The 23,605-nt window shown below is 40.4% G+C and overlaps 1 protein-coding gene across 1 annotated transcript; it reads left to right on the forward strand.

Annotated features, from left to right (window-relative positions):
- Positions 1-4,445: 4,445 nt before the first annotated feature.
- Positions 4,446-19,926, forward strand: ntmt2 (N-terminal Xaa-Pro-Lys N-methyltransferase). The gene is made up of 4 exons (XM_049588800.1): positions 4,446-4,816; positions 9,854-10,026; positions 16,077-16,329; positions 17,568-19,926. The coding sequence occupies exons 1-4, from the start codon at positions 4,600-4,602 to the stop codon at positions 17,822-17,824; spliced, it is 900 nt and encodes a 299-aa protein (XP_049444757.1). The 5' UTR covers positions 4,446-4,599; the 3' UTR covers positions 17,825-19,926.
- The last annotated feature ends 3,679 nt before the right edge of the window (positions 19,927-23,605 follow it).

The following is a 23,605-nucleotide window of genomic DNA, read 5'->3' on the forward strand; positions in this document are numbered from 1 at the left end:
GTTGAAAATAAGCCAAATACTGGTAAAATATGCAAGTGGCTGCTAGATTTGTCTCACTCACGAGCCAAAGAAACAATGGTAATCTATTGAGTTGCTGGTAGATTTTCGAATGATGAACCAAAAAATCAATTGCCAACCCTGTTGTACAGTACTTTTACTGAGGTAAAGGATCTGAATACTTCCTCCACTACTGGCTGCTGTAAGCTGAACAGCAGCCGCAGGGTTGTAACTTAAGAGTTTATGATTCCTTTCCCGAGTTTAACTCCACTCAACAGCCTTTGAAAAAATGTTGACTGGTCAACAAAAATTGTTGTTATATTTCTTTTTTGTGAATGTTTCCTCTCTTGAGGATGGTGTTTCAAATCCCTACGTACACGAGTACAGACAGCCCACAGTACAGCTGACGCCATCATTAGTAACTCTTGTTAGTTCTGCAGGTATCTGATTAACCAAAGTAATGGAAACATTACATGCTGACGTGACGATGGCGCTAGGTGAAAAGTCAGGGGATCATAAAGTTAGTCCAATTCATCCTAAGGGAAACATGAATATGTGCAAAAAATCTCATGACAATTCATCCAATAGTTGTTTATTTACTGTGATAGAGGAAAAATCATGGTATAAAGCCATTAGGACACATAATCTGGGAACCATGAACAACTTTATGAAACTTTGAGCCAACCCATCTGGTTGATGTGAACATATTTCGCTGAGTAAGTAAAACCCTTGCAGTAGGTAGTACCTGTTAGTGCGGACCAAATTTCTGAATCAGTACCTCCACATTTATTTTAAGCCAGTCCCCAGAAGTCAGTATTGGCATTATACCATTATACAAACCATGAATACATTACACTTGCATGTTTCATACATATCAACCTCTCTAAAGCGACACAGTATAGGAGCTGATTTTGTCATTGGCAGGTGGAGGGGGTGGTGGATGGCATTTCACCTAGGCAAGACACCTGCCATGCTGCAGAGCACTGCTCCAGACCAACAAGCAACAAAACTGATTGTGATTTAGTGAGTCATTTCTTTGTTTGCAGCAACTCTTTAGGCACCAAATGTGGATGTGTTGATTTTCAGTTGTGATAGTTGCTTGACAAGCAGTTGTTTTTTATTAAGACATTGATACTTTTCCAGTGGGGATTGTGCCTCTAAAACCAGGTATTTTAAGCCAAAACACAGCATTGCTGAAATGTTAAGTTTCAACGTAAAGTTTCAACATATCTGTTACTTAATGTTGTGCAAATGTAATGCATCCATGGTTTGCAGAAATGTACAAATTTCTGGTGATTGGGTTGTTATTTTGCCAATGGTGGGCAATGAATACAAGCAGCTGGGCAACAGACAAAGATGTCAATCTGCAATGTTAACGAGAATGAAATATTCAAAACTAGATATTTCAATTATCAAACGTACACTCACTTTTTAAAATTCTCAATGTGCAACGAATATTCCTGTCAAAATATAGACATTCTCCCTCAGTGTCATTAAAAGAATAATGCAGGACTGTATCTACAGTTATGATGGATGGTCTGGATGCCGGATGTAAGTAATAGTAGTAAGAGACCACCAGGTTGAGTTGGGGTTAGATAACTCTGAGTTACATAAGGTTAAAAAGGTTCTGTGAACTTGGGGATTTTTCACTGCTTGTTAGGGAACCTGATACTGGTTTTAGCTCCCTTTTGACTATTTATACTTTCTGCATGAACCTTCAGTCCAACAAGTGGATTCTCTTCAAAGTTCAAATGTCTTTGACTTTTGTTCATCAATTAAAGCTCATCATCAATGACAGTAAGTCTCATCTAAAATACGCTATTGTTATTTTTATTCATTTCCACTGTAGGTTTTACTTATTGATACATTAACAAAGAAAAGAGTGTTTGTTTAATTATCAAGCAATTTTTAAAGTCCAGCCCATTATTGAGTCCTTAAAGTTTTGTTTCTTTAAAAAACAATTTACTAGAGATGAGTATTAGTATCTTGAATGAAGACAGAATAAAGCAGATCATTACACCACATTAAACTGAAATAACCCCTAAATTATCGAAAATTCATAAAACTATTTTTTTGTGTTTGTTTTGCACTTGCTTGCAGATGTGTTTGTCTTGTTTTAATGAAACTTTTGAGACTTAATAACAAGACAGCTCTCTTTCAGGGAAGGATTTTTTTATGTGAATTTTAAAATTCTATAAACCTGATGAATTTCGCATGTGAACTTTACACCAGCTGTGTGTCTTCATTAAAGTTATAAGCAAGAAATAAACAAATGGCCAGTTGGTGTAATCAATACTGTAACTTGGTAGATGTGCTCTCCACGTATCTGCTGCTCTCAGCACCAGTAACAGCTGATGTCACTGCACTAAATCTAGCCTGTGGCTCGTGATGGGCATATTGAAATATTATTTGTGGTAGGGGTCAAAAATATAGGCTATGGTATTCCCTGGTGACTGAATGAATGATTGCTGATGCTACAAGGACACCTGTTTGTTTGTGTTTGACGGTTAAAGACTTGCATGCAGTTTCAGACAGCCTTTCCTACTCTACCAAACAGACGCCTTCAGCTATCTTGATTTAAATACGCCATTTGCAAAGTTGTCCTAACTAACAGCCACTTAAACCACTTCAAATACTGTACCTCATCCTGAGATCAAATTCCAAAATGTCAACCTAAAAAGGTCAGTAAGAGTGACACATTTAGCTGTTGAAGCTCAGGAGTGTAGAGATGACATAACTGAGGCAGTCAGGTGAAAGTTCAACCCCCACAGGCTGACACCAATCAGAATCAGCAACAATTAAGAGTGAATGTTTACTGTCACTGAGATGCATTACCAAAATTAAAAGTACCACAAAGTGGCACCGTTTTTCTTCCCATGTATCATCATTGCATTTGAAGTGGAGCATGATATATGTGATGACTGAATTTGACACAATAAAATAGACTCACAATTCAACTTTGACTTCAAACTTGACTTAACACCAAATAACTTGAGACTTCACATGGACTTGTGACTTCTGACAGCAGCCAATCACATTATACAAACAAGCAAAGGGAAAAGGTGGGTTTGTCACTTCAGACCAGCAGACAGACAACATATAATTCATCAGAACAGTAAGATGTAAAGACTCTGCAGCAACACGTAAAACATTAAGTTCAGAAATTACACATACCTATATTTTGTCAGAGGAATAACAGTGAAGCACAACTGATAATTTTGCATTTAAATACAAATTTTTAACTCTAAATTTGTACATCATTTCTTCCCACGCCAACTATTACCCTGTTTAAAAATGCAGCTGGACTTGACTTTTGACTTTCAAAACTAAAGAAAGAATACAATACAATATAACATTTGCATATAGAAATTACTTGTTTATGATCGTTTATTACAGACTTCTTCAGTAATTACAGAATTGTAATTCTCACCCATATCTCTTTATTTCATACAAAAACATTCTGACCCAAGGCTGACTCCTGACTGCAGGAATGAATCAATCATCCCCCATGCTCTATGACAATGCACCAGCTGTCTAGCCTTTCAGGGAGTTCGGACCAGATTTCACTGCATCTGTACCGAAGTGCTATGACATGATATGATGCCGTGACTTCTCCTCTTTTTACCCTCCTTGATTTTGGTGTGCCGGCCAACACGGACACAAAGGCATACAAGCAAATCGATACAGAGACCTGTCCCTCTCTTTCGCTCTCTCACACGCAAACCAAACTTTGATAAAATGGTAATACTAGGCAGTGCTGATCAAATAAAAAGATCCTGTTACTGTACTGTCTATTTCTTACCTAAAGTGTCTTAAGAAACATATCTTAGGGCACTATGAAGACAGCACCATATTATTTCCTGGATTGTAAAAAAGGTTAAAAGGATTGAGATCAGATGGTACAACTCAGCAGCGCTGATTTCATATAAGCCAAGATTACGCTACTGTGTTGCCAATTTCTTACCATGAATGTTTTCAGAAATATATTTAGGCTTACTTTTTAACTGCAATTTGAGATTAATTATTGTGTGTGACCCAAATGACCAAAAGATTATCTTGCAGACTTAGTGTTCATTTACCAAGAGAATAAGACTATGACTTGGAGCTTTAATTGTACTCTTTGTTCTCTGGTGTCTGAGAAGCTGTGTCAGTACAAAACAGGAGCCATGTATACAAACACGAGAAGATGCGACTAAATTTAGGACCACATTATATGACAGTAAGGCCTTGAGGTCGGACATATGGACTCTCATGTACTGCTGGAATTTGCAGCCTGAAATTCAGTCGCCTCTGTTCGTCCTGAGACAGCAGACCCCAGCCCCCCTCTCTCACTCCTCCAGAGTCAGTGTCCCTAGCAGGTGATCTGTAGATCTGGCTGGGCGTTCTAAGACCCGCCCCGTGAAAAAGATCTCTGACGATCACTCGAATGCTGGCAGAGATGTGTTGACCACTCAGCTAAACAGATATAGCAGCAGCTGGAGTAACAGTGTCCCAAAGAGGCACCGTAACACACAGAGTGTTACTCTCCTCCACCATCGTTGAGTCAAACTCCTGGATAACAGCACTGTTTTGTGAGGTGCTACAAGGCCACATACAGCAATAATGGAGATTGAGGAAGAGATTTCACGTGAAGATGATGATGGTGGCAGCTCATCATTACCAAACGTAGAGTACAAGGCTGCTCACCAGGCGTTTAGGGATCGCTGGAAAGAGACAGATGACACCATGTGTCGCCACAGCATGTCCTTCCACCTGCACCACTCGCTGCGGAGTGAGTTCTTCGCCAGCTACCTGTACCTAATGGAGAAGATTCCTGTGGGTAAGAAGAAGGGCCACACAAAGGCCCAACCTCACACCAGCTTCACAGTCAAGAGGTCACGATTTACAACTTATACTTGACCCTTGACCATTAAGGACTGGGCAAAGCTAGGGAAGTATGCCGGGGGGTTTGCATGTTTTGGTTCAGTACAAATCTATGATTTCTTTCCAAAGGCTTTTCATCAGTTTCTATTTATGAAAATTAACTCATAGAGGCTTTAAACTTGCAGCTCAGCAAACATCATGTTCTTTATAAGTTAAGTTAGAGTCACAGATATTCATCACAAGGTTATGCACTTGAAAGTGCACATGCTACAAAATGCCTCAATGATTGAGAAAAAATATTTTGAAGCTGATTTACATATCACAGTAAAATGAATATAAAACAATGGCTACCTGGAAGTTTGGAAAATACTTTTTAAAAATCTAAAACAAGAAAAAAAAAACATGGTGGACATGGTAGTCAGCAGTAATGTAATGTGTTATGTGTACAGATTTAAAATTAAATGGGATAAAACAAACACAAATACAGGGAATGATTAGAAGCATTGAGGTTCACTGGAATAGCCAACCAATACTCTGATCTGACCTGCTAGAAATCAAATATCATCTTACATTATAATATATTTAAAAAGTATTTTTATATACTACATCTTGCAGACACACACATAGAAAGCTGTGAAAAGTTTTTATGGTGCATGCAGAGATACAACATATCTTTAAAATGTAAATATACATGATTGTAACTGGGATTAGTTCCAAGGGGAAACAGCTAGCCTGACTATATTTGTTGTCTACCAACATCACTTAAGCTCATTAAAACAAACAAACAAATAAGCAAATGTAAAAACCACAGTTTTTAATTGTAGGCAATATTAAAATGCTAAAACTGTCAATTGATTGCTAATATTCTGCCCAGCACTTCTGTGCAGCTATCCAACTATCTGATATGGTCAGTGAGCACAGATAATGGTTTCTGTGCAGGCTAGGTGTTAACAAAGCTGGCAATCTTACTGTGATGACAGGAAAACTGTAGGAAGGTGTACACAGTCACTGCAGCAACTGTTGTTTTTCAAGAAACAGTTCTAGTATTATATAAACAAGATACAACATGTTCATTATTTAGAGGTGCTGATAGGCAGAGTCAGGTTGGCTGTTTCTCTTTGCTTCAGCTCAGTCCTATGCCTGACTGTCGTGGAGAACAATAGTTTCACACATACAGCACCTGTAGGAATCAGAGAAAGCAACTAAACTGGAACTCCTGGAAGTCCAAATGCTGTTGCATTTACTTTGGATTACTGGACGTCACTGAGTGATCAAAATGATCTTGGAGTAACCACCATATTGACACTGATTGTACATTGCACTCCTTTGCTTGAATGGTTCAACATACAGAGGAATGAGAGTATGCAGAAACATTTGCCCAGCACTTCTCCAAAGTTGCAGAGCAATGGGACATTGCAAGAAAGGTGACAACAAGTGGCACACACAGTGCCAGTGTGATCCTTTCTAAAAAGAAAACAAACAAACACTGTATTTCACAGGATAAGTACTTTGAAGTTGTCTCCTACCTCTAAGTTATGGTTTCAACACCACACTGTTGTAGCAGTGCAGCACTGATTTGAAAGGAATAAATCTATAAGTCAAGATCATAAAGTAAATTTCTTTGCATTCATTTGATTCCTAATCAAGACGCTCTTGTAAGAACTGCTTTACCTTGTTATGAACTTCAAAAATAACGGAATTTCAAACATATAATTGAAAATGTGATTAACTGCAGTTAGAAAAATAAATAGTTTGATAGCCCTAATTGTAAAATAGGCTGGTCAGTGACTGAGTCTTCATACACTACCAATGAAAATTCTTCTGCTGCAAAGGTTTGATTAGGCACTACTCTATTTGTTTGAATGGTCTTTGATGCTTTCAGGTTGTAGAAAGTCCTCTTTACAAATACATGGGACTTTGTATAAAGGGTTTGTTTTGTATATGGAGAACAAAACACAATGGTTCAACCAGACTGACAACTGAAAGGGCACAAAGAGACAAAGATCCCTCTGAGCAATAAGAATAAGAATAGAAGAAATCAGCATCATCGGTCAAGAAACTGGAATAAAAATGTGTGCAGATTTCAACAGGAACAGGGTCCTGTTTGAGTGTCAAGTGCACAATAATACCTATAACACCCTGGAAATGTTGCTTAAGCAAAGTTATTCTTCAGACTTCACAGTAGAAATAGAAGGTTAGTGTAGGAGTAAGCCCTTATGGAACTGGATCAGGAAATATCATCTGATCCTACTATGGACAGACAAATTACAATTTAATCCTATTCAATCTAACCACTAAGCAGACTGCATATGGCACAATGAAAAACTCACTAACTCAATATTTAGAGCCCAGTTGCAGAATTGTAGTTCAATAATGATCGAGGGTCACCTGCATTTTTGTGGAGTAGAAAACACATTCAGCATCAGAGTTGGATGGACACTGTGTGGACATCGACTACATGGAAGTTTCAGTCATTTAATTCTTCTTTTGGGGCCCAAACTATCCCAATCCTCTGCTGGGTGTGCACACCCCAGGCTAATGACCTATTGGCCATTCTGGCTCAAAGACACCTTAATTTCTTACCAATAACTTGATACAAAGACCATTAATGGCATGACAAGCCAAGCATGAAAGCTCTAATTCATGTCAGTCAGTGAGATACATGACAGTCAGGGGGCTGTGGTTGGATAATTTACAAACAGCTGTGCAAGCTTTAGATGACAGAGTGAAATGTATATTTTGTCCTTTATGTCTTAATACAGAAAATGTCAAGCCAAAGGAGTTAACCTAAAATAAACATACTTTACACTATATTTAACTCATTGGAAATAAACATTAATCTTAATAAAAAATTAAATTAAATTAAAATCTTAATTAATCTTTAATCCTCAACTTCTAATGAGCTGGTCCACTTTGAAGGTGTGAGAAAGAAGAACATGGTGGCACTGGACTGACACTTTCTTGGCAGATATGTATGTCGTCACGCTGTCTTCCCCCCTGTCTTGGTCTTGCTTGATGCTTCTATAATTACCCTTCATCTGTAAGCCTTCCTGAGGGGTCACATAACATGTAACTGCCAGCTTTAGATGCTCCAATCATATCTGATGCCAGGGCAAGATCCTTAAACATTTGATAATCAGGTGGTGCACTTGCCAGGAAAGTCACACAGCTTGAACTGTCTGTTTCTACACCTTGTTTTTAGTGTGACTTCCAGGTGCTGAACGATTTAGTCCCTTTTATGGCTCCCTGCCTTGTCCCGATGTTTCTAGCATAGAGGAGGGAGTCCAGTTGTAAATAAATCCCCCGTCTCAATGTTTCACTGTGGTGTTATGAATTCTGCCACTGGACATCCTTGACAAGTGGACAGACTTCCCCCTATGACCCTCACCTCCCACCTCTACCTCATCTACGCCAAGAACGTGTCATCTAAGCCTTTGGAAATGTTGCGTTCATTCTGTAGGATTTATTTCAGCTCAGAAGAACTGAGCCAGTGAAAGGTTGGGATAGTTTAAGAAACCAGCTGTTAAGGTTCTTAATGTCACAGTATGACACTGGCATCATATTTGGAAGCAAGAGTGTTGTACTACAACACATAACTGAAAACTTTCAAAACAATATCTATTATGACTTGGAACTGTTGTGGTCTTGGCAATAGAGGAGTCCTTTGAGGTTCATAGTTCTACAGAAATAATCACTTGCTGCAAATTGGTAACCTAAAAAGCATGAGAAACACTGGAGATGAATCAACCTACTTGTTATTTTATAGCATGTAACAGCTGAGGAGGGTGTAAGAGTAGCGCAGCACGTTCTTATTTATAGTCTTCTGGTAATCAAATTATCATTCTACATTTCCTTTGAGATAGTGAACTGTGTTCCGCTCCATACAGAGCAGTCTAGTGTCATGTTGTATCTGTTGTTAGACTAGGTGTGTAAAATTACAATTACTAACATTGAACTCGGTAGTTTTTATTGAGTTATGATGGTGATGAATGATATAGTCAGTCTGTGTCTGGTCCACACTAAAACATCTGCTGGTCAGATTGCTATGGAATATGCTTTGGATTTTAATGTTTTCCATAAATCATGTATTTTGGCAGCATAGGGTTCAAAGGACATCTTCATCAGCACCACCATCATACCACAATATGCACTTTTACACCAAAAATATGTTCATTTCCCAGAGGATGAATCTTATTGATTTTAATAGCCCTTGATCTTGCATTTGTATTCCCATTACTGGTAAACCTCAAAATATTAATTTGGATTGGTGCTAAGTGATTGTTTGCACAGGTCTGACTGTCAGAATATTTTTGCAGTTGGTGTTAATTTGCCCCAAACAACCAATGTACCCACTGTACAGATGTTACCTAGCTCTTATTATCTTCCTATGTTATATAAAAAAGGTCACAAATCCTCAAGCTAAGCTCACTATATAAGTATTAGCTCCAGATGAAACAGGCTTGAATGCACCTCTGCTAAAGTTTAGTTCTGTCCATGGTGAATCTATGTCTGTGAGCATCCACTTGCATCTTTGAATTGACTCACTATGTAGTCACACCACCTCACCACCAAGATTTCTGCCTAAAGACACATTATCAGAACCAGTCAACTAAAAATCTAAGGCCCAGGGACTTTTAATTTGTTTTCTATTTCTTGATGATGTCATGGGGGGTTATCTCAGTTTGGGCTTGGATTTTATGGAAGTCTAAATAGTTGGAGTACAAGTTAAAGAGTAACCTAGCCTTACTTAAAAGGAAACGTGTAAAACGTGTAAAGCCTTTAGTGTCTCCAGAGGGAGCTATGCAACTCTGATAAATGACTCCTCAAGTGATGTCACCTGGGTCAGCATTGGTTGGGTCTGAAGACTACAAGTATGAAAATGAAAAAAATAATCTGAAAGACGTGAGCTCACCATACCTCTGTAGAATCTGTAGTAGGGCTATTAAACAATCCTGTCTCTGTTCTCTTTATGTGCATCCATGTGTCCTAACAGTGAAGCTGTTTCCAGTCACCTGTGAGTACATCAAAGGAGAGAAACAGTTTTACTACAGAGCTCAGAAGTTCTATGAGGACGTCCCTGCCTCAGAGGAGGGCATGCTGGGAGATTTTGTGGAGATATGCAACATCGATCTAGAGGGTTCTCGGCAGTTTCTGAAGCGGTTTGTGGTGAGTAACAAGGTTCCAACTCAAATTCTGACAGCGGTTGAAGAAGTACTAAGAGCTTGTTCTTGAGTAGAAGTAGCTGGCTGCGCTGTGACACCTGAGAAAAGATTTTCTGTACTCACTGCCCAATCAGGGGGTAGCACATACACTGCACCTGCTCCCTATAAAGTGCATGCATTGCACATCTCCCTTTTTTACTCAGCCACAGAACTGGACTAACATGAGCTCGGTCTCACCATTTGGTGTCGCAGGAGCCATCATTAGCATTGTGTCTTCTCCACAAAAGTCTTGTGCCGCCTCTACCTCGGCTTGCTTTTACTGGACCCCCATGGTTCCTGCATCCTGTGCATCAGGCTGAGGCTGACTCCTGCACCACCTGCCTTGCTCTACCCCAGGAGGAGGAATAGAATGAGGAAAACAACTGTTGGGTCTATAAGGAGAAAGGCCTGGCCTTCCTCTCTAAAGATGACGACTCTACCAATCACCATTATCCCTTTGATGGCCTGCCCTGTCTATTTGCCTTGGCCACTGAGAGGCTGGAGCTCCCTCTGTCTCTCCCTCCATGGCCTGGGCCATAGATTTTATCATAAGCCTCCATGCCCAGCCACATGCTAGGTCATGCCAAGTGTGGCTCTACCCAAGATGGTACCCATCTTCGATTACGCACACCCAGATGGTTCCTCTGACCAGGTGAAGTTGGCCATTGCTTCCTTCTGACATGGACAACTTGACCTGGTCAAGTTGGCCATTGCTTCCTTCGGACATGGACAACTTGACCAGGTCAAGTTGGCCATTGCTTCCTTCTGACATGGACAGGGTAACAGCTGGCTTTTTTGATATGTGCTACACAGTGCTGCCCAGGAAGTGACACCTGTGAGCAACATAGCCCTCCTGGCAGTATCCCTGGACAGTCTCATCCATGAGAGAATGAGCTAACACCACTGGAGGTATTGGAGGTGCAGACAACAAAAGACACACTCTTCTGCATGTTCCAGCCATTCACCATTAACTGTGGCAGTTCCATGTGCCCCACTCAGGTGGAGCACAGGCACCTCTGGAAGGGCCTGTCCTCCCCAGAAGAGAGAGATATTTAGAGGGCAGAGCACATATGAAATAGAAATAGTATTTACCTGGATATGTTGGCATTTCTATGAGTAGTTCTCTAGCTACAAGCTGACCCCTGGCTGACCCCCAGGTCAGGTGGTGAGCACAGAAACTTTCTCAGGTGCTTTCTCAGCCTCAAGAGGGTAGACAAACTCATAGAAGAGGAGTTACCCCTAGATAACTACTATTTACAGTACAGTCCACCAGGGAAACTGACAGTAAGATTTGAGATGTCTCTCTCTATCATTTACACTGTACATACTGTAGCTTCTAACAGCTTTTCACTAGCATATAGATTTACAGTGTTGTAGCTATCTCTGAATACTCATGTCACAATCTATTCTGGGTGAGGAATTCATTTTCCTGACTACATAAAAAGAATTCCACCTTGTTTTATGTAGGAGGAGGTGCAGTTTCTAATAGTAGCTCAGACTTGATGTCAACCTCATAAACACCCCGGCAGAACAAGCTGAGCCAACAGCTGTTAATCACTTTGTACTATGGTCAGTTTTTACAAGAACTCATTTGTTCACAGTGGAGGAGGATATATTTCTTAGTCTTCTCTGCTGAGAAATATCTGTAGTTTCATTAACTACAATATGGGCTAGAATTTATCGAAGGGGATGCATCTTAAATGAGAAGTTTGAAAATTAAGGAAATAAGCTTCTCCACTTTCTTGCTGAGAGTTAGATGATAAGATTTATAACATTCTCATCTCTATGCACTTAGTTTAAAGTTACTGGCAGCCAGATAACTTCACTTTGCACCAAGACTGGAAACAGGGGGAATTAGCTTGCCTGGGTCCATCCAAAGATGACAAAATCTGCCTCCCAAAAACCTCTAAAGCTCACTAATTAACATATTACATTTTTTATTAAATTTGCACAGAAACCGCACAAAAACAATTTGTAGTTTTATTGGCTGTTATGTACTGGACTAAATTTTGGTACAAATCAGTAACTTTGTGGAGTCTTTGCCAATTGCCTGTTATCTGATGGATTATGTTACCTTTCTTCAGAACCAGGCTAGCTGTTTCCCCCTGTTTCCACTCTTTATGCTAAGCCAAGTCAGCCTGCTGCTGACTGCTTCGTATTTTGTGTACAGATATGAGAGCTACAATAACTATCATCATATCATTTCAACTCTCTGCATGAAAATCAAAAAGTGTATGCCCCAAGGAGTCAAAACTTTCCTTTAAAGTATCATTCTCTGCATTTAAAAACCTCTTCCTCACATATCTCAACATTTCTGTATGCGTGCACACATGTATCTGTGTGTGATCATGTGAGTGTCAGTGTGGACTAGAGTGTTTTTTTAGATGCTGGTAGAGCCCAAGTGCTAATTCAGGGGAATGGGTTTGGCCCAGAGACGGAGCTATTTAGAGGATCAGTTTTACAGGAGCTCTAATTATAAACTGCTAAGATTGGATGCTTTAGAGGAACTCCAGGCAGCTAAGTGGCTACTTTTCCACTGGTGCTAATGTAAACACAACAAGCCTTGATTTAACAAAGCTTAAGGTGATACAGCTGCTCACTGCTACTGATTAATACAGTACAGCACATTTGATGCGTTAAATGTCAGTTTTCTATTCTCAGCACTCAGCTCTATCTGTCATGAGACCAAGACATGTTACAGATTACATTGTATGCACTGAGCTATCATTGCAGACACAATTAGGCTGCAACTATCAACTGTTTTTTATCATTGATAATCTGATGATGATTTTGGATCAATTGATTAGCCTATCGGCACGGTGGTGTGGTGGTTAGCACTCTCGCCTCACAGCAAGAGGGTTGCCGGTTCGATCCCGGGCGTGGGAGCCCTTCTGTGCGGAGTTTGCATGTTCTCCCCGTGTCAGCGTGGGTTCTCTCCGGGCACTCCGGCTTCCTCCCACAGTCCAAAGACATGCAGATTGGGGACTAGGTTAATTGGTAACTCTAAATTGTCCGTAGGTGTGAATGTGAGCGTGAATGGTTGTTTGTCTCTATGTGTCAGCCCTGCGATAGTCTGGCGACCTGTCCAGGGTGTACCCTGCCTCTCGCCCAATGTCAGCTGGGATAGGCTCCAGCCCCCCCGCGACCCTCAAGAGGATGAAGCGGTTAGAAGATGAATGAATGAATGATTAGCCTATAAAATGTCAGAATGCAGAGAAAAATGACTGATCATATAAAACACAAAATTCTAACATGAGAATTCTGAATCAGAAATTATTTGCTTTGTAAATGACTTAAGGTTACCAGTTAGCAAAAGCTTATTTCTGTTGATTGAATTATCAGTCTATTGACTAGTACTTTAAGCTCCTAACAGGATAAAACAAATCACAAATCAAAGGCCATCTTAAATAGAACTCAAATCAGTACAACACTGGAAGATTTGAAGTTTACTTGTAGTCCTTTTTTTATTAGAATTTCCTTTAAAGGAGCTATATGTAAGAAATCTAAAGCAAATAGTCGTAAAATCCTCCTAATATGTCACAGAAACTAAGGAATAATGTTCATATAACATACTGATCTCACCGACAACAATAGTACAGCCAGAATATTTGCATTTTAAAAAATATTTTACGGTCAGCAAATGTTTATGTTTTGAATTTGTGTTTTGGCCTGTTGCGCCACCCACCGCCGTCTACCAGTCACGCAGTCAGTAGAGTCTCAGCATCAGTTACAGTTACGACTGAGCTACAGCAGCACAGCAAGCAGCATTAGCAGTGTCCCGGTACATAACATTAGCAGCCAGCTCCTCCATTGTATCCCGGCAGCAGTTTTAGCAGCAGAGAGGCCGGACTTGCTCGAATGGTCCGCTGGAAAACCGAAGATCACGGACGCAGCGACGCAGTGACGCGGCGACGCGGTGACGCGGTGACGCGGCCCTGCCACGGCAGCCGTCCGTGGGCAAACAAATCAGTCTCCAGCGTGCCGCTGTCCAGCAACCTCGAATCTGTAGAGGCGGGTGGGCAGACATGACTCGCAGCAGTATTTTGAATTTGAGTGCAGTAACCATTTTGGCCACGTTCTTACATACAGCGCCTTTAAAGCACACCACTTTAGAAATGTTGATATATTTGCTGTAGGACAGGTACAGTATTTTCTGAAACTAATAAAGCCAAGACAACAAATTCACAGAAATGCAGGAAAGAGTCAGTAAAACCTGATAGAAAACTAGACTACCAATACTTTTACTTTGATTTAAAAAAATTGTATTATCTTCTCTAAAAGATGAGATAAGAAGAGTTATAATGTCTTTTATTTTAAGGCCACTGCACTGATGTTAAACCAGGGAGAGGCAGCGCTGTCAGATGCTGGAAACCAAATAATCATGCAAAGACAGCAGGATTACCATAATCCATTTTCAAACTACAGTTCATTTAAATTCACACTGCGGTGCATGAAGAACTGAGTTTGCATCATAAATGCAGGCTACAGATACAACACAAAATGCATCCTCATGTGTAAGAAGTCACAAGAAACATTTTTGTACACAATACTTGAGGACAGTAATGTCAAACTTGAACAAAACAAAAGCGTGTCATTGTTGAGATGGTGGTTTTGAGAATGAGGGATTGTACACAGGGTTATAAAAAACATAATTCAAATAGGATAATCATCATATACCTAGCAACTCTGCTACAGAGGGATATTAGATACTTATTTACTACAAGTACGGTTGTGCTGCGCATTAATATAGCTACAGCCTGGTCTTATAAAAAAAATGTGAAATGGATATGACATCTTGACAAAGCAAAATGTGGTGGTGGACATGAAATGTGTTAAAATGATGTGTTGACAACACAAAATCAATGCCAATGAAGAGTCAGTGAGGATCTTTTGTTGTGCGACAACTGTGACCGCTTCACAGCAAACCTGTGTCAGTTCATAATAGACTTTGCATTGGCATTGTTTTGGTGCACGACATTTCATGCCCACCAACATGCATTGTTAAGAATCTGTGTCAATTTCACGTATTCTGTGAGACTGTGTTGGAAGAAGTCTGTAGAACATTATATTACAGTAGGGGCTGGGTTGAAAAACAGTATGATCTGTTGAATTGTACATAATCAAGTTCAGAAGCTTTTCATAAAGCATTTCATAAAACCTTACACTGGTGTGGTACATGTGGTCTTTTTAGATTGATGAATTGCTATTCGTGCTCCTGAAAAAGTCTAGAATTTCTGAGGTAAAGTCACAGATGTTTGCTTCAGATTGAATGTTTTCTTTATGTGCATTTTATGTCTAGAAACTCACATTTAACTCATCACTTGGATGCAAAAACCCTGAATAATAAACCAAAGTATTCTCTCTTCCGCCAAGTCTTCCACAAATGTGTGCTCAGTTACACATCCTCCTCCCTGGCTGTGAACAGCTCCTGTTTAAACCTGACATCTCCATTAAACACAAGTTGGGGAAGGAAAAGATTTAGACTACATCCAGATTAAACTGAGCTACATACATACGGAGCAATATGGCAGTAATTCACAGAAACCAGGAAGCCTCTTGTAACAAGCACAGAGCTCCTCAGGGCCCCATCTTTCATACAATCACACACTGGGGCCCCTGATGTGGAGGGGTTGGAGTGAGGTCAGAATACCAAATGAAAAGGAAGAAAAAGCAGCATGATTCAAGAGAGGTGACTTTTTGTTCCCTTGTGGTAAAGTTCATAGTTTTGTTGCCCTGAGGAACTGAGGTTGACTTGTTTGTGCTGTCGGTTCTTTTGAGGTACAGAGCTCTGACATCTGGCAACACAGAAAAATTAAGTCTAGATCCCTGACTTATAGATATGGTAATAACATGCAGCAGGGAAACTGACATTTAAATATACATTTTGTTTTCTGGGAAACATAACTCTTATTTTTTATGGATGCCTTGCAAATGATCTTCAGTTGAGAAATTATACTGACTTTTTCCTCAAAAAAAAGTTGAATTTTGACAGTTATTCATGTTTTTCACCCACAGGGTCCTGGTAAGGCTGGCACACACTGTGCTCTGGACTGTGGATCTGGGATCGGTCGTGTGACCAAAGGCGTCCTCCTTCCTGTATTTGAGAAAATGGAGATGGCGGACATGATGGAGCACTTCCTGCTCCATGCACACGAGGAGTACCTTGGCGACGATGCCGATCGCATAGAGACCTACTACTGCTACAACCTGCAAGAGTTCACACCTCCAAAAAACAAGTACGACGTCATCTGGATGCAGTGGGTGGCATGTAAGTTTATATTCTGTTCATTACTTACCATTTAAAAAGTACACTGCTCATTGGCTTGGATGCGAATTGCTCAAGAATTGAACTGTCTAATGTTATCAGAATTCCAGGGGTTTCTTTTATTTGAGGTGATTTCCAATTTCCTGAAAGGCATGATTCCTCAGAGACAGAATATTTTAGGCCTCTTCCCTTTATCCTTCCATCATTACCTGGATGAACCTTGGTAGTTAACAGCCAACTTTATACTTTTGGGCTATTGATTTTTGTGGTATATTTTGGACATTGCTGATTGTCCAAAGTCCAGGTTTGGAACTGAGTTGCCACCCCAAATGAAGAAGCTCAGGTATATCAGGATCTTGTTCATCACTGAGGCTAAGATGGAGCATTAGATCAACAGACGGTTCTAACGAAGAAGGAGCTGATCTGGAAAGTAGATCTCAAAATTTACCAGCTGATCATTGTTCCAACCCTCACCTCTGGTCAAGAGCTTCAAATAGTGTCAGAAATAAGATTAAAAGATGGATAAAAATAGGCAAAATAAGTTTCCTTGGTAAGGTATCGAAGCTTAGTCTTAGGGGCAGGATTGGGAACCTGAAGACACAGAAGCAGCCTGGAGTACAACTGTCACTGCAGTTGAGGTAGTGGTATAGTGGCAGTTGATGAGGTGGGTGTGCTACTAGGTAGGGTGGTAGGTTACCAAGGAGGAAGTGGGTATACTTTCCTATATATTCAAATTACTTTTTTGGCTGATGGTTGGGTATACTGTAAACAGCCAGAAAACAAGGTGGGTGTACCCCGTATATCTGCGTATACCTTCCACTAAACAACTGAGTTAAAGAGGTTTAGCTCTCTATCAGGGAATCTTCTGGACGCCTCCTTGTGGAAGTACAGAACACAAAATAATACTGTCCCATCAGGGCTGGGTTAATCTCGGGATCCTCCAGGGAGAGCTGGGGGCAAGGACTTCTGGCTTAGTTTGCTTGTTTGTAAAAGAAACAAAGCTATAATCTTTCGCATTTTTACATGAGTTTGTGTCTTTACCACCAGATTACACCAGGTCAACCAATGGTACAATGTAACCTGTTTTTATGTCAAGAGCAGCTGACTCCATCTACCTATGCAAGTGCTGGCATACAGCAGTAGGAAAGCTAATAGAAACAAAGATCCCTGCAGAAACAGGTATCTCAGTTGTGATTAGTTGTTTTTTTTGGTCTTCATCCCTTATCTGTCTTTATTGTCAGGCCACCTAACAGACAAGGACCTGATGAACTTCTTGATGCGCTGTAAGAAGAGTCTACGTCCAAACGGTGTTATTATAATAAAAGACAATATGGCGCGGCAGGGCTGCAAGCTGGACCCCATCGATAGCAGCATCAGCCGTCACCTGGACATCATGAAGATTATCATCGCCAAGGCAGGTCTGGAGATCCTGGCTGTGAAGAGGCAGGAAGGCTTCCCTGAGATCATCATGCCTGTCTGGATGATTGCGATGAAATAGAAGTGGCATCTACTGTAAAAAGGTTCCGGTTGTTGTTGCTCTCTTTGAAAGGGAATCCAACCTAAAGCTGAATTCACATTTTATTCCTCTTTTGTTTAAGTCTAGATTTGTGATCATGTCTCTGAAAACCACACTAACACTGCTAAAAATCTACACAATGTCATCAGGAGATAAATCCTGAACTGGCGGTGTGCTTTTGCACAGCATGATGGCACCTGGGGTGATTTTATGGAGAAAGTAGTTCTGCTCAGCACTGAAATGAAATAAAGCTTTTACGTGGACATTAACCTTCTACAGAAGGACTCTGTATGTCCACAAAGCCAAGCTGTAATTTATTGTCAGCCGACCACCTCCTGGGGTTTGTCTCTTGATGACATCGAAGATCAGCTCTCTGGAGCTTGTTCCTGTCTGAACTACGAGGATCATTGGAATAACATGTGGATTCAGATGGTTTCTCCTCTGAGTGAATGATTTGTATCCATTTCTGACTGAATCCAACATGTTACAGCACAAGCATAACATATCATCAGCAATGATGTGTCATGTTAGATTTCTTAAAAAACAACAACAACAACAACAACAACACAAAAAACAACAACTACATTTTCATATATTATAGCATATGATGAACATGCCATCTGTATCTGGATACATTAATTGGACATTGACATTTACACTTCATATTGAGTGTTTTTTGTTATCTTGAATCTGGCTGATTGTGATCAGATCTTAATTTGCATGTTAAGCAGGAGTGGGTGAACCTGTCAAACTCTGGTTATGTTATCCTTGTCCCAGGTCATTGCCAACCCATGAGAGTGTCCCAAAGCAATGCTGCTTTATGGTATGGATGTTTTATGAGAGCTGGATACTAGAATCGAAGATAGCACCCCACTCAATTAGATGAAAATTGCTCACCAAGTGCATAAGCCAGTAACATGTTCTGGCTCTAGCTCATTTGTTTCCATGTTGTTTTACCGCTGCCACTCCCTTTATTATGTGTAACTTTAAGTCTTAAAGTCTGGGTTAAGTAAATTTTACGCACAGGATTTTTTTGGAGGGCCTGAAATCATGGCTCAGTGATGCACTGGAGCCATCCTTAACATAACCCCTTACCAGTTTAATACAAAACTGGCATTAGAGCGCATAGCATCAGTGCCACAAGTTCTCTTAGCTCTTTCAGTCCAATACATGAATAAAAAACTCTGTTAAATGATACAAACATACAAACACAAGCAAAAGTCATCACAGATGTACCTTTTGGTCTTTCAGCCCAAATGTGTGTGCTTTTGGTTAACATTAGTGGCTGAATGAGAGTCTGTTGCTTCGCAGCGGCTCATTCTTTGGCTCAGCACCTTCAGCAGACACAGCCGCAGCATTTCAAAGCAGAGAATACTTATTTTTTTTATGACTTTGAAACCTAATTTCATATACTTACAGGTTGTGATTGTTGAAATTAGCTGTAGAGACTAAAACTGCTTTTTTTCCTTCACCAGGTTGGTAACATGTTTATTTCTGCTATAAAGTCGGGCATTTTAACATGGGGTCTTGACTTGCTCCTGCAGCCAGCCCCTAGTGGCCATTCGATGAACTGCAGTTTTCAACGCTTCTGCATTAGCTCAATTTTTAGCCCACGAGAATGCTGCTTGTTTTTGACAGGCAGCTTGAACAGGAAGAAGGGCAGTGAGGTGACCCATTTACCATTTTCAAAAGATGGCCACAGACTACATTTTCTCCAGACCGCCTTCAGATGGGGTCTGGCCAAACTGATTGTATTCAGTGCTGCACGCATTTACATCTGCGTTTGGTATCCAGATACAGATCACATAGTAATACCAGGTAGAGATGAGGTCTTAATGTCACCTTTCAGTACAGCATGTAGTTCACTGTTGCTTTATATTGCAGGAGAAATAATGTTCATCCAGTGCACTTACAGCACAGGTTGGTCAGGTGTATATATTTGTTTTTAAGTGTATGTGTTTTATACTTTTGCTTGTAATATTGCAGATAAATGTAGTTTTTATATCGAGTTCTTTTGTGCAATTCTCTCTGTGTAGTGCTTAAATTTAGACTTATTAAAATAAAAATGCCATACTTGGAAAGCATATGGATGTAGTTTTATGATTTTTTGAATGCTCTTTTCATATATAATGTTTTTCATCCCATGTTCCAAACAAAGGCTAATAGGATTAGAGATGGGTAATCATTGTTGGCTATTATAATCAAGGCTGGAACTGGAACATAAATGCTGACCAATTTTCCCCAGATATTCCAACAGTGCAGCCCGTCCACACCCCTGACAGTGACCGCGCTGCAATCTTCCAGAGTGGGCCGAAAACACACCAGATAATTGAGATCCTCTCAGATCATTATGGTAATTCTCCTAAGTATTATTACTATTATTATTTTTTTCAGACTAACAGTAGAAGCAGCACATTGTTTTGGGCTAATGACTTTCAGCTGGGCCCCTGAGGTGGATGGAGGGGGTTGATTATTTCCTGGTTTTGACAGACAGTGCCGGCTTTCATATCTGCCCTGGCTTCATTTCCAAGCCTGTCAGATGTCGTCTGCATAAAACACATCCAGGAGTCGCCTCAAATATTCAGCATTTGCGTGCGTAAGAGCTCGACGGGAGTGGTGCGGAGTTGTTTCTCCTTGAGCTTTTTATGAAAGGATAGTTTGTCAATGAGTCGACTGGCACAGAGAAAGTACAAAATCATCAAAGTGTTGAAGGCGTGATGGCGTGAGATGATCTCCACAGCATGTTTCTCTCGTCAGAATGACTCTTTTGAGATGTGAATAGACCAAACACATTTTCCACATCCCGTATGAATTAAAGATCAAAATGCCCCAAAGTTAAACTTGTAGGTATTTTTTTTCTCTCCCGCAGCAAATAGCAGCCAAATGTGCTGTCACCTTTTCAGGAGTGGTTAGCGTCGCTGACAGTCAAGGCTATCATTTCTAATACTTCTCAATGTCCTCTGCAGCCGCTCGGCAGCAGTTTGAATATATTAGCTGGAGTAACACTAATTTGTCCAGTCACGTCAGCAGAGCAGAGCTTTGGGCCTGATTCCAGACAGAGTATATGTCAGACAGCTCACAGAGACAGCAGGAAGACAGAGACCACAGAAGGACATAGTGACGAACACAAGTGTGATCGCCTTAACATGCAAAACATTGGTAGGAACTGTTCAACTTAAAGCCACAGCACCAACTATATGGGAAAATAATCAAAAATAAATACTTCATTTGGTTTGCTTGGAATCCCCAGACCTCTCTCATGTGCTTTGTACACCAACATCATTGCTGATTTGTCACTTTAAAATGATTACAATTAGTGGCACCTATACAGTTTTCTCAAGGCAGCACAGCTCAAACTTCTACATTTTTTCAAAGGACTAAAGGCTATTGGTATCGATCTGTAACTCTTCCATAGGCAGCTACAAAAGACAAGTTGTTCCCAAGTGTCACAACTGCCTCAGTTGAGGCTCCCCTCTGATCAAACATGCTTGATATTTGCGACATATAATAGATCTTGTGTGGTGGCCCTGAGAGCTCAACGCACCGCAACTTTAGAAAACATGCAAATAGACAAAACATCTTGATACCACATGCAAAGTGAGAAAAAACTAAAAATACAGATACATGCTGCAAATACAGAAAACACAACTAGATACAAAAATAAGCTGCAGATACAGAAAACACAACCAGATACAGAAACATGCTTCAAATACAGATGATCCAACTAAATACAGCAACACACTGCAACCAGAAAAAATAATATTAACAGTAAAAAATATGAAGAAAATTACAAAAAATGTATGTGAAATATATCTGTTTTTAAAACTAAAAGACCTGCAGAGTGTTTAAAAATGAAGATGATATGCTACAAATTAGTGGCCCACAAATGATGTTACATACTCAATGTAAAGTTATGTAATTAAGGTAAAGTTACAAAGGTTAGGATTAGGAAAAGAAACATGGTTGGGCATCTTAAGGTTTAGACAGGTAAAGTTAATATGGTTAGGTTTAAGAAAAGAAACGTGATGATGACGTACCATAAAATGACTCAGAGTTCACACAGTTCCACACACCAGGGGAAAGACCTATGTTTTGTGACCCATCCTGCCTCAATCTACCTCTGAACTGGGCTGCTTGGGACCGCTTGCTTCTTTCCTCCCCTCAGCGCATTGGTCACATGACCACAGCCTTCCAAAATCCATGGATCCATCCATCCATTTTGATAGAAAAAAAGCCTATATAAAGGGATAAAATACATCCCTTGGGGTATGCGTACCTCCACTGAGAAACACTGCTTTACACCGGGTGCACAACGTATTTTTTCCTGTTTTAATGGAGCGTTTCCCCGATGCATTCCCCACCCCCAGAACAACACCGTGAGGTTCCGTCGTTGACAGACCTGGCCAGATGCGGGCGGCTAGCTAGCGTGCTGATGTCATTTCATGATGGACGAAAGCCACAAAGTCATCTAGCAGAAGAGCTAGCATTATCTGCCTGCAAAGATCTCTCATGTTTACTGTCACTGTACCAACTGAACTGTGATGAGTTGAGTAGTGTACTATTGAAAGAGCTGATATATAGGTGTGAAATGGGCTATGGAAATGAGTGCAAAATTCGAAAATATAGATTAATTATCAACCGCATAGAAATCAACCTATGGTCAACAAAAACTTTTAATAGTGGAAAAAAAGCTTATGCTTATTTTTCTTTTGCATAAATAAATGAGATATGGTTTGTTTACAACTGCAATTGCAATTTATTTCCTACTTCCAGCACCGTAACACTCCGTTACTCTCATGTTGTCAACGCCCAAGTAGACAAAGCTGCGCGCTAGTCCGTTCCTTCTCCCAATTTTTACCTCCACTGGAATGAATGACTTCCAGTCAGTGTCAATCTGTCAATGTGTTAGGTTGTACACCTAGGGTTAGAGGGCATTCCATCACATTTTCTCCACAAAGGCACCCTAGAGGGCACATTATGTTTTATCTGCCATAGGGCATCCAAGAACTGCTGTGATTTGTTTGAACATGGGGGCCCCAAGAAGGGCGGTCCAGGGATCCTTGTTAATAAACAAATAAACAAACACATGTTAGCCAGTGCTCTGTGGTGGCTGGTGGGAATTTTCAACCCGTTCTCATCCTAGACCCAGGTCATCAAATACTAACACTTTGTCACCCTTAGTGCTTCTATCTGATGCACAGCAGAAACACATACGATAGTGGTTAGGTTTAGCTAACAAACCTGTTTGGTTAGGTTTAGATAAACATCATGTTCTGGTTTTAAAAAAAGAAGAAGTATGTTTGGTATTTGACAAATGGGATGTGACGTAAATATGTCACGTGACTAACATTAGTGCGCAACAACCTTTGAGAACAACAATGTTGAGTTTTGGTGTCACACAGATTTCCCACATAGACTTTCTTGCTCTTTTATACTATGCCAGTTGCTTGCAGCGTCAAGTATGGCTACAAATGGGTTTACATTGGAGTCACCTGGTGTGTCTCACAAAGACGCTAAAGGGTGCCTTTGGCATCGATACCACATGCGGGCCATGACAAAGCATCGTTTTTTGACCACCTGGAGATGGAAGCTGGCCTGAATTTTGCCTCTGCACTGCACTATGTGCTTCATCTTAATTAATGTTTCCTCTTGTGCCTCACTGTGAATGAAGCCCCATTACAAGCAGTATGGTTCATACTTCCTTATTGTGTGGTGTAATGAGCACTGCAGCCTGTAGGCGGTGCTAACAGAGCTTTGGCCTCT

Source organism: Epinephelus fuscoguttatus, linkage group LG10 (assembly GCF_011397635.1).
Source record: "Epinephelus fuscoguttatus linkage group LG10, E.fuscoguttatus.final_Chr_v1".
Lineage (NCBI taxonomy): Eukaryota > Metazoa > Chordata > Actinopteri > Perciformes > Serranidae > Epinephelus > Epinephelus fuscoguttatus.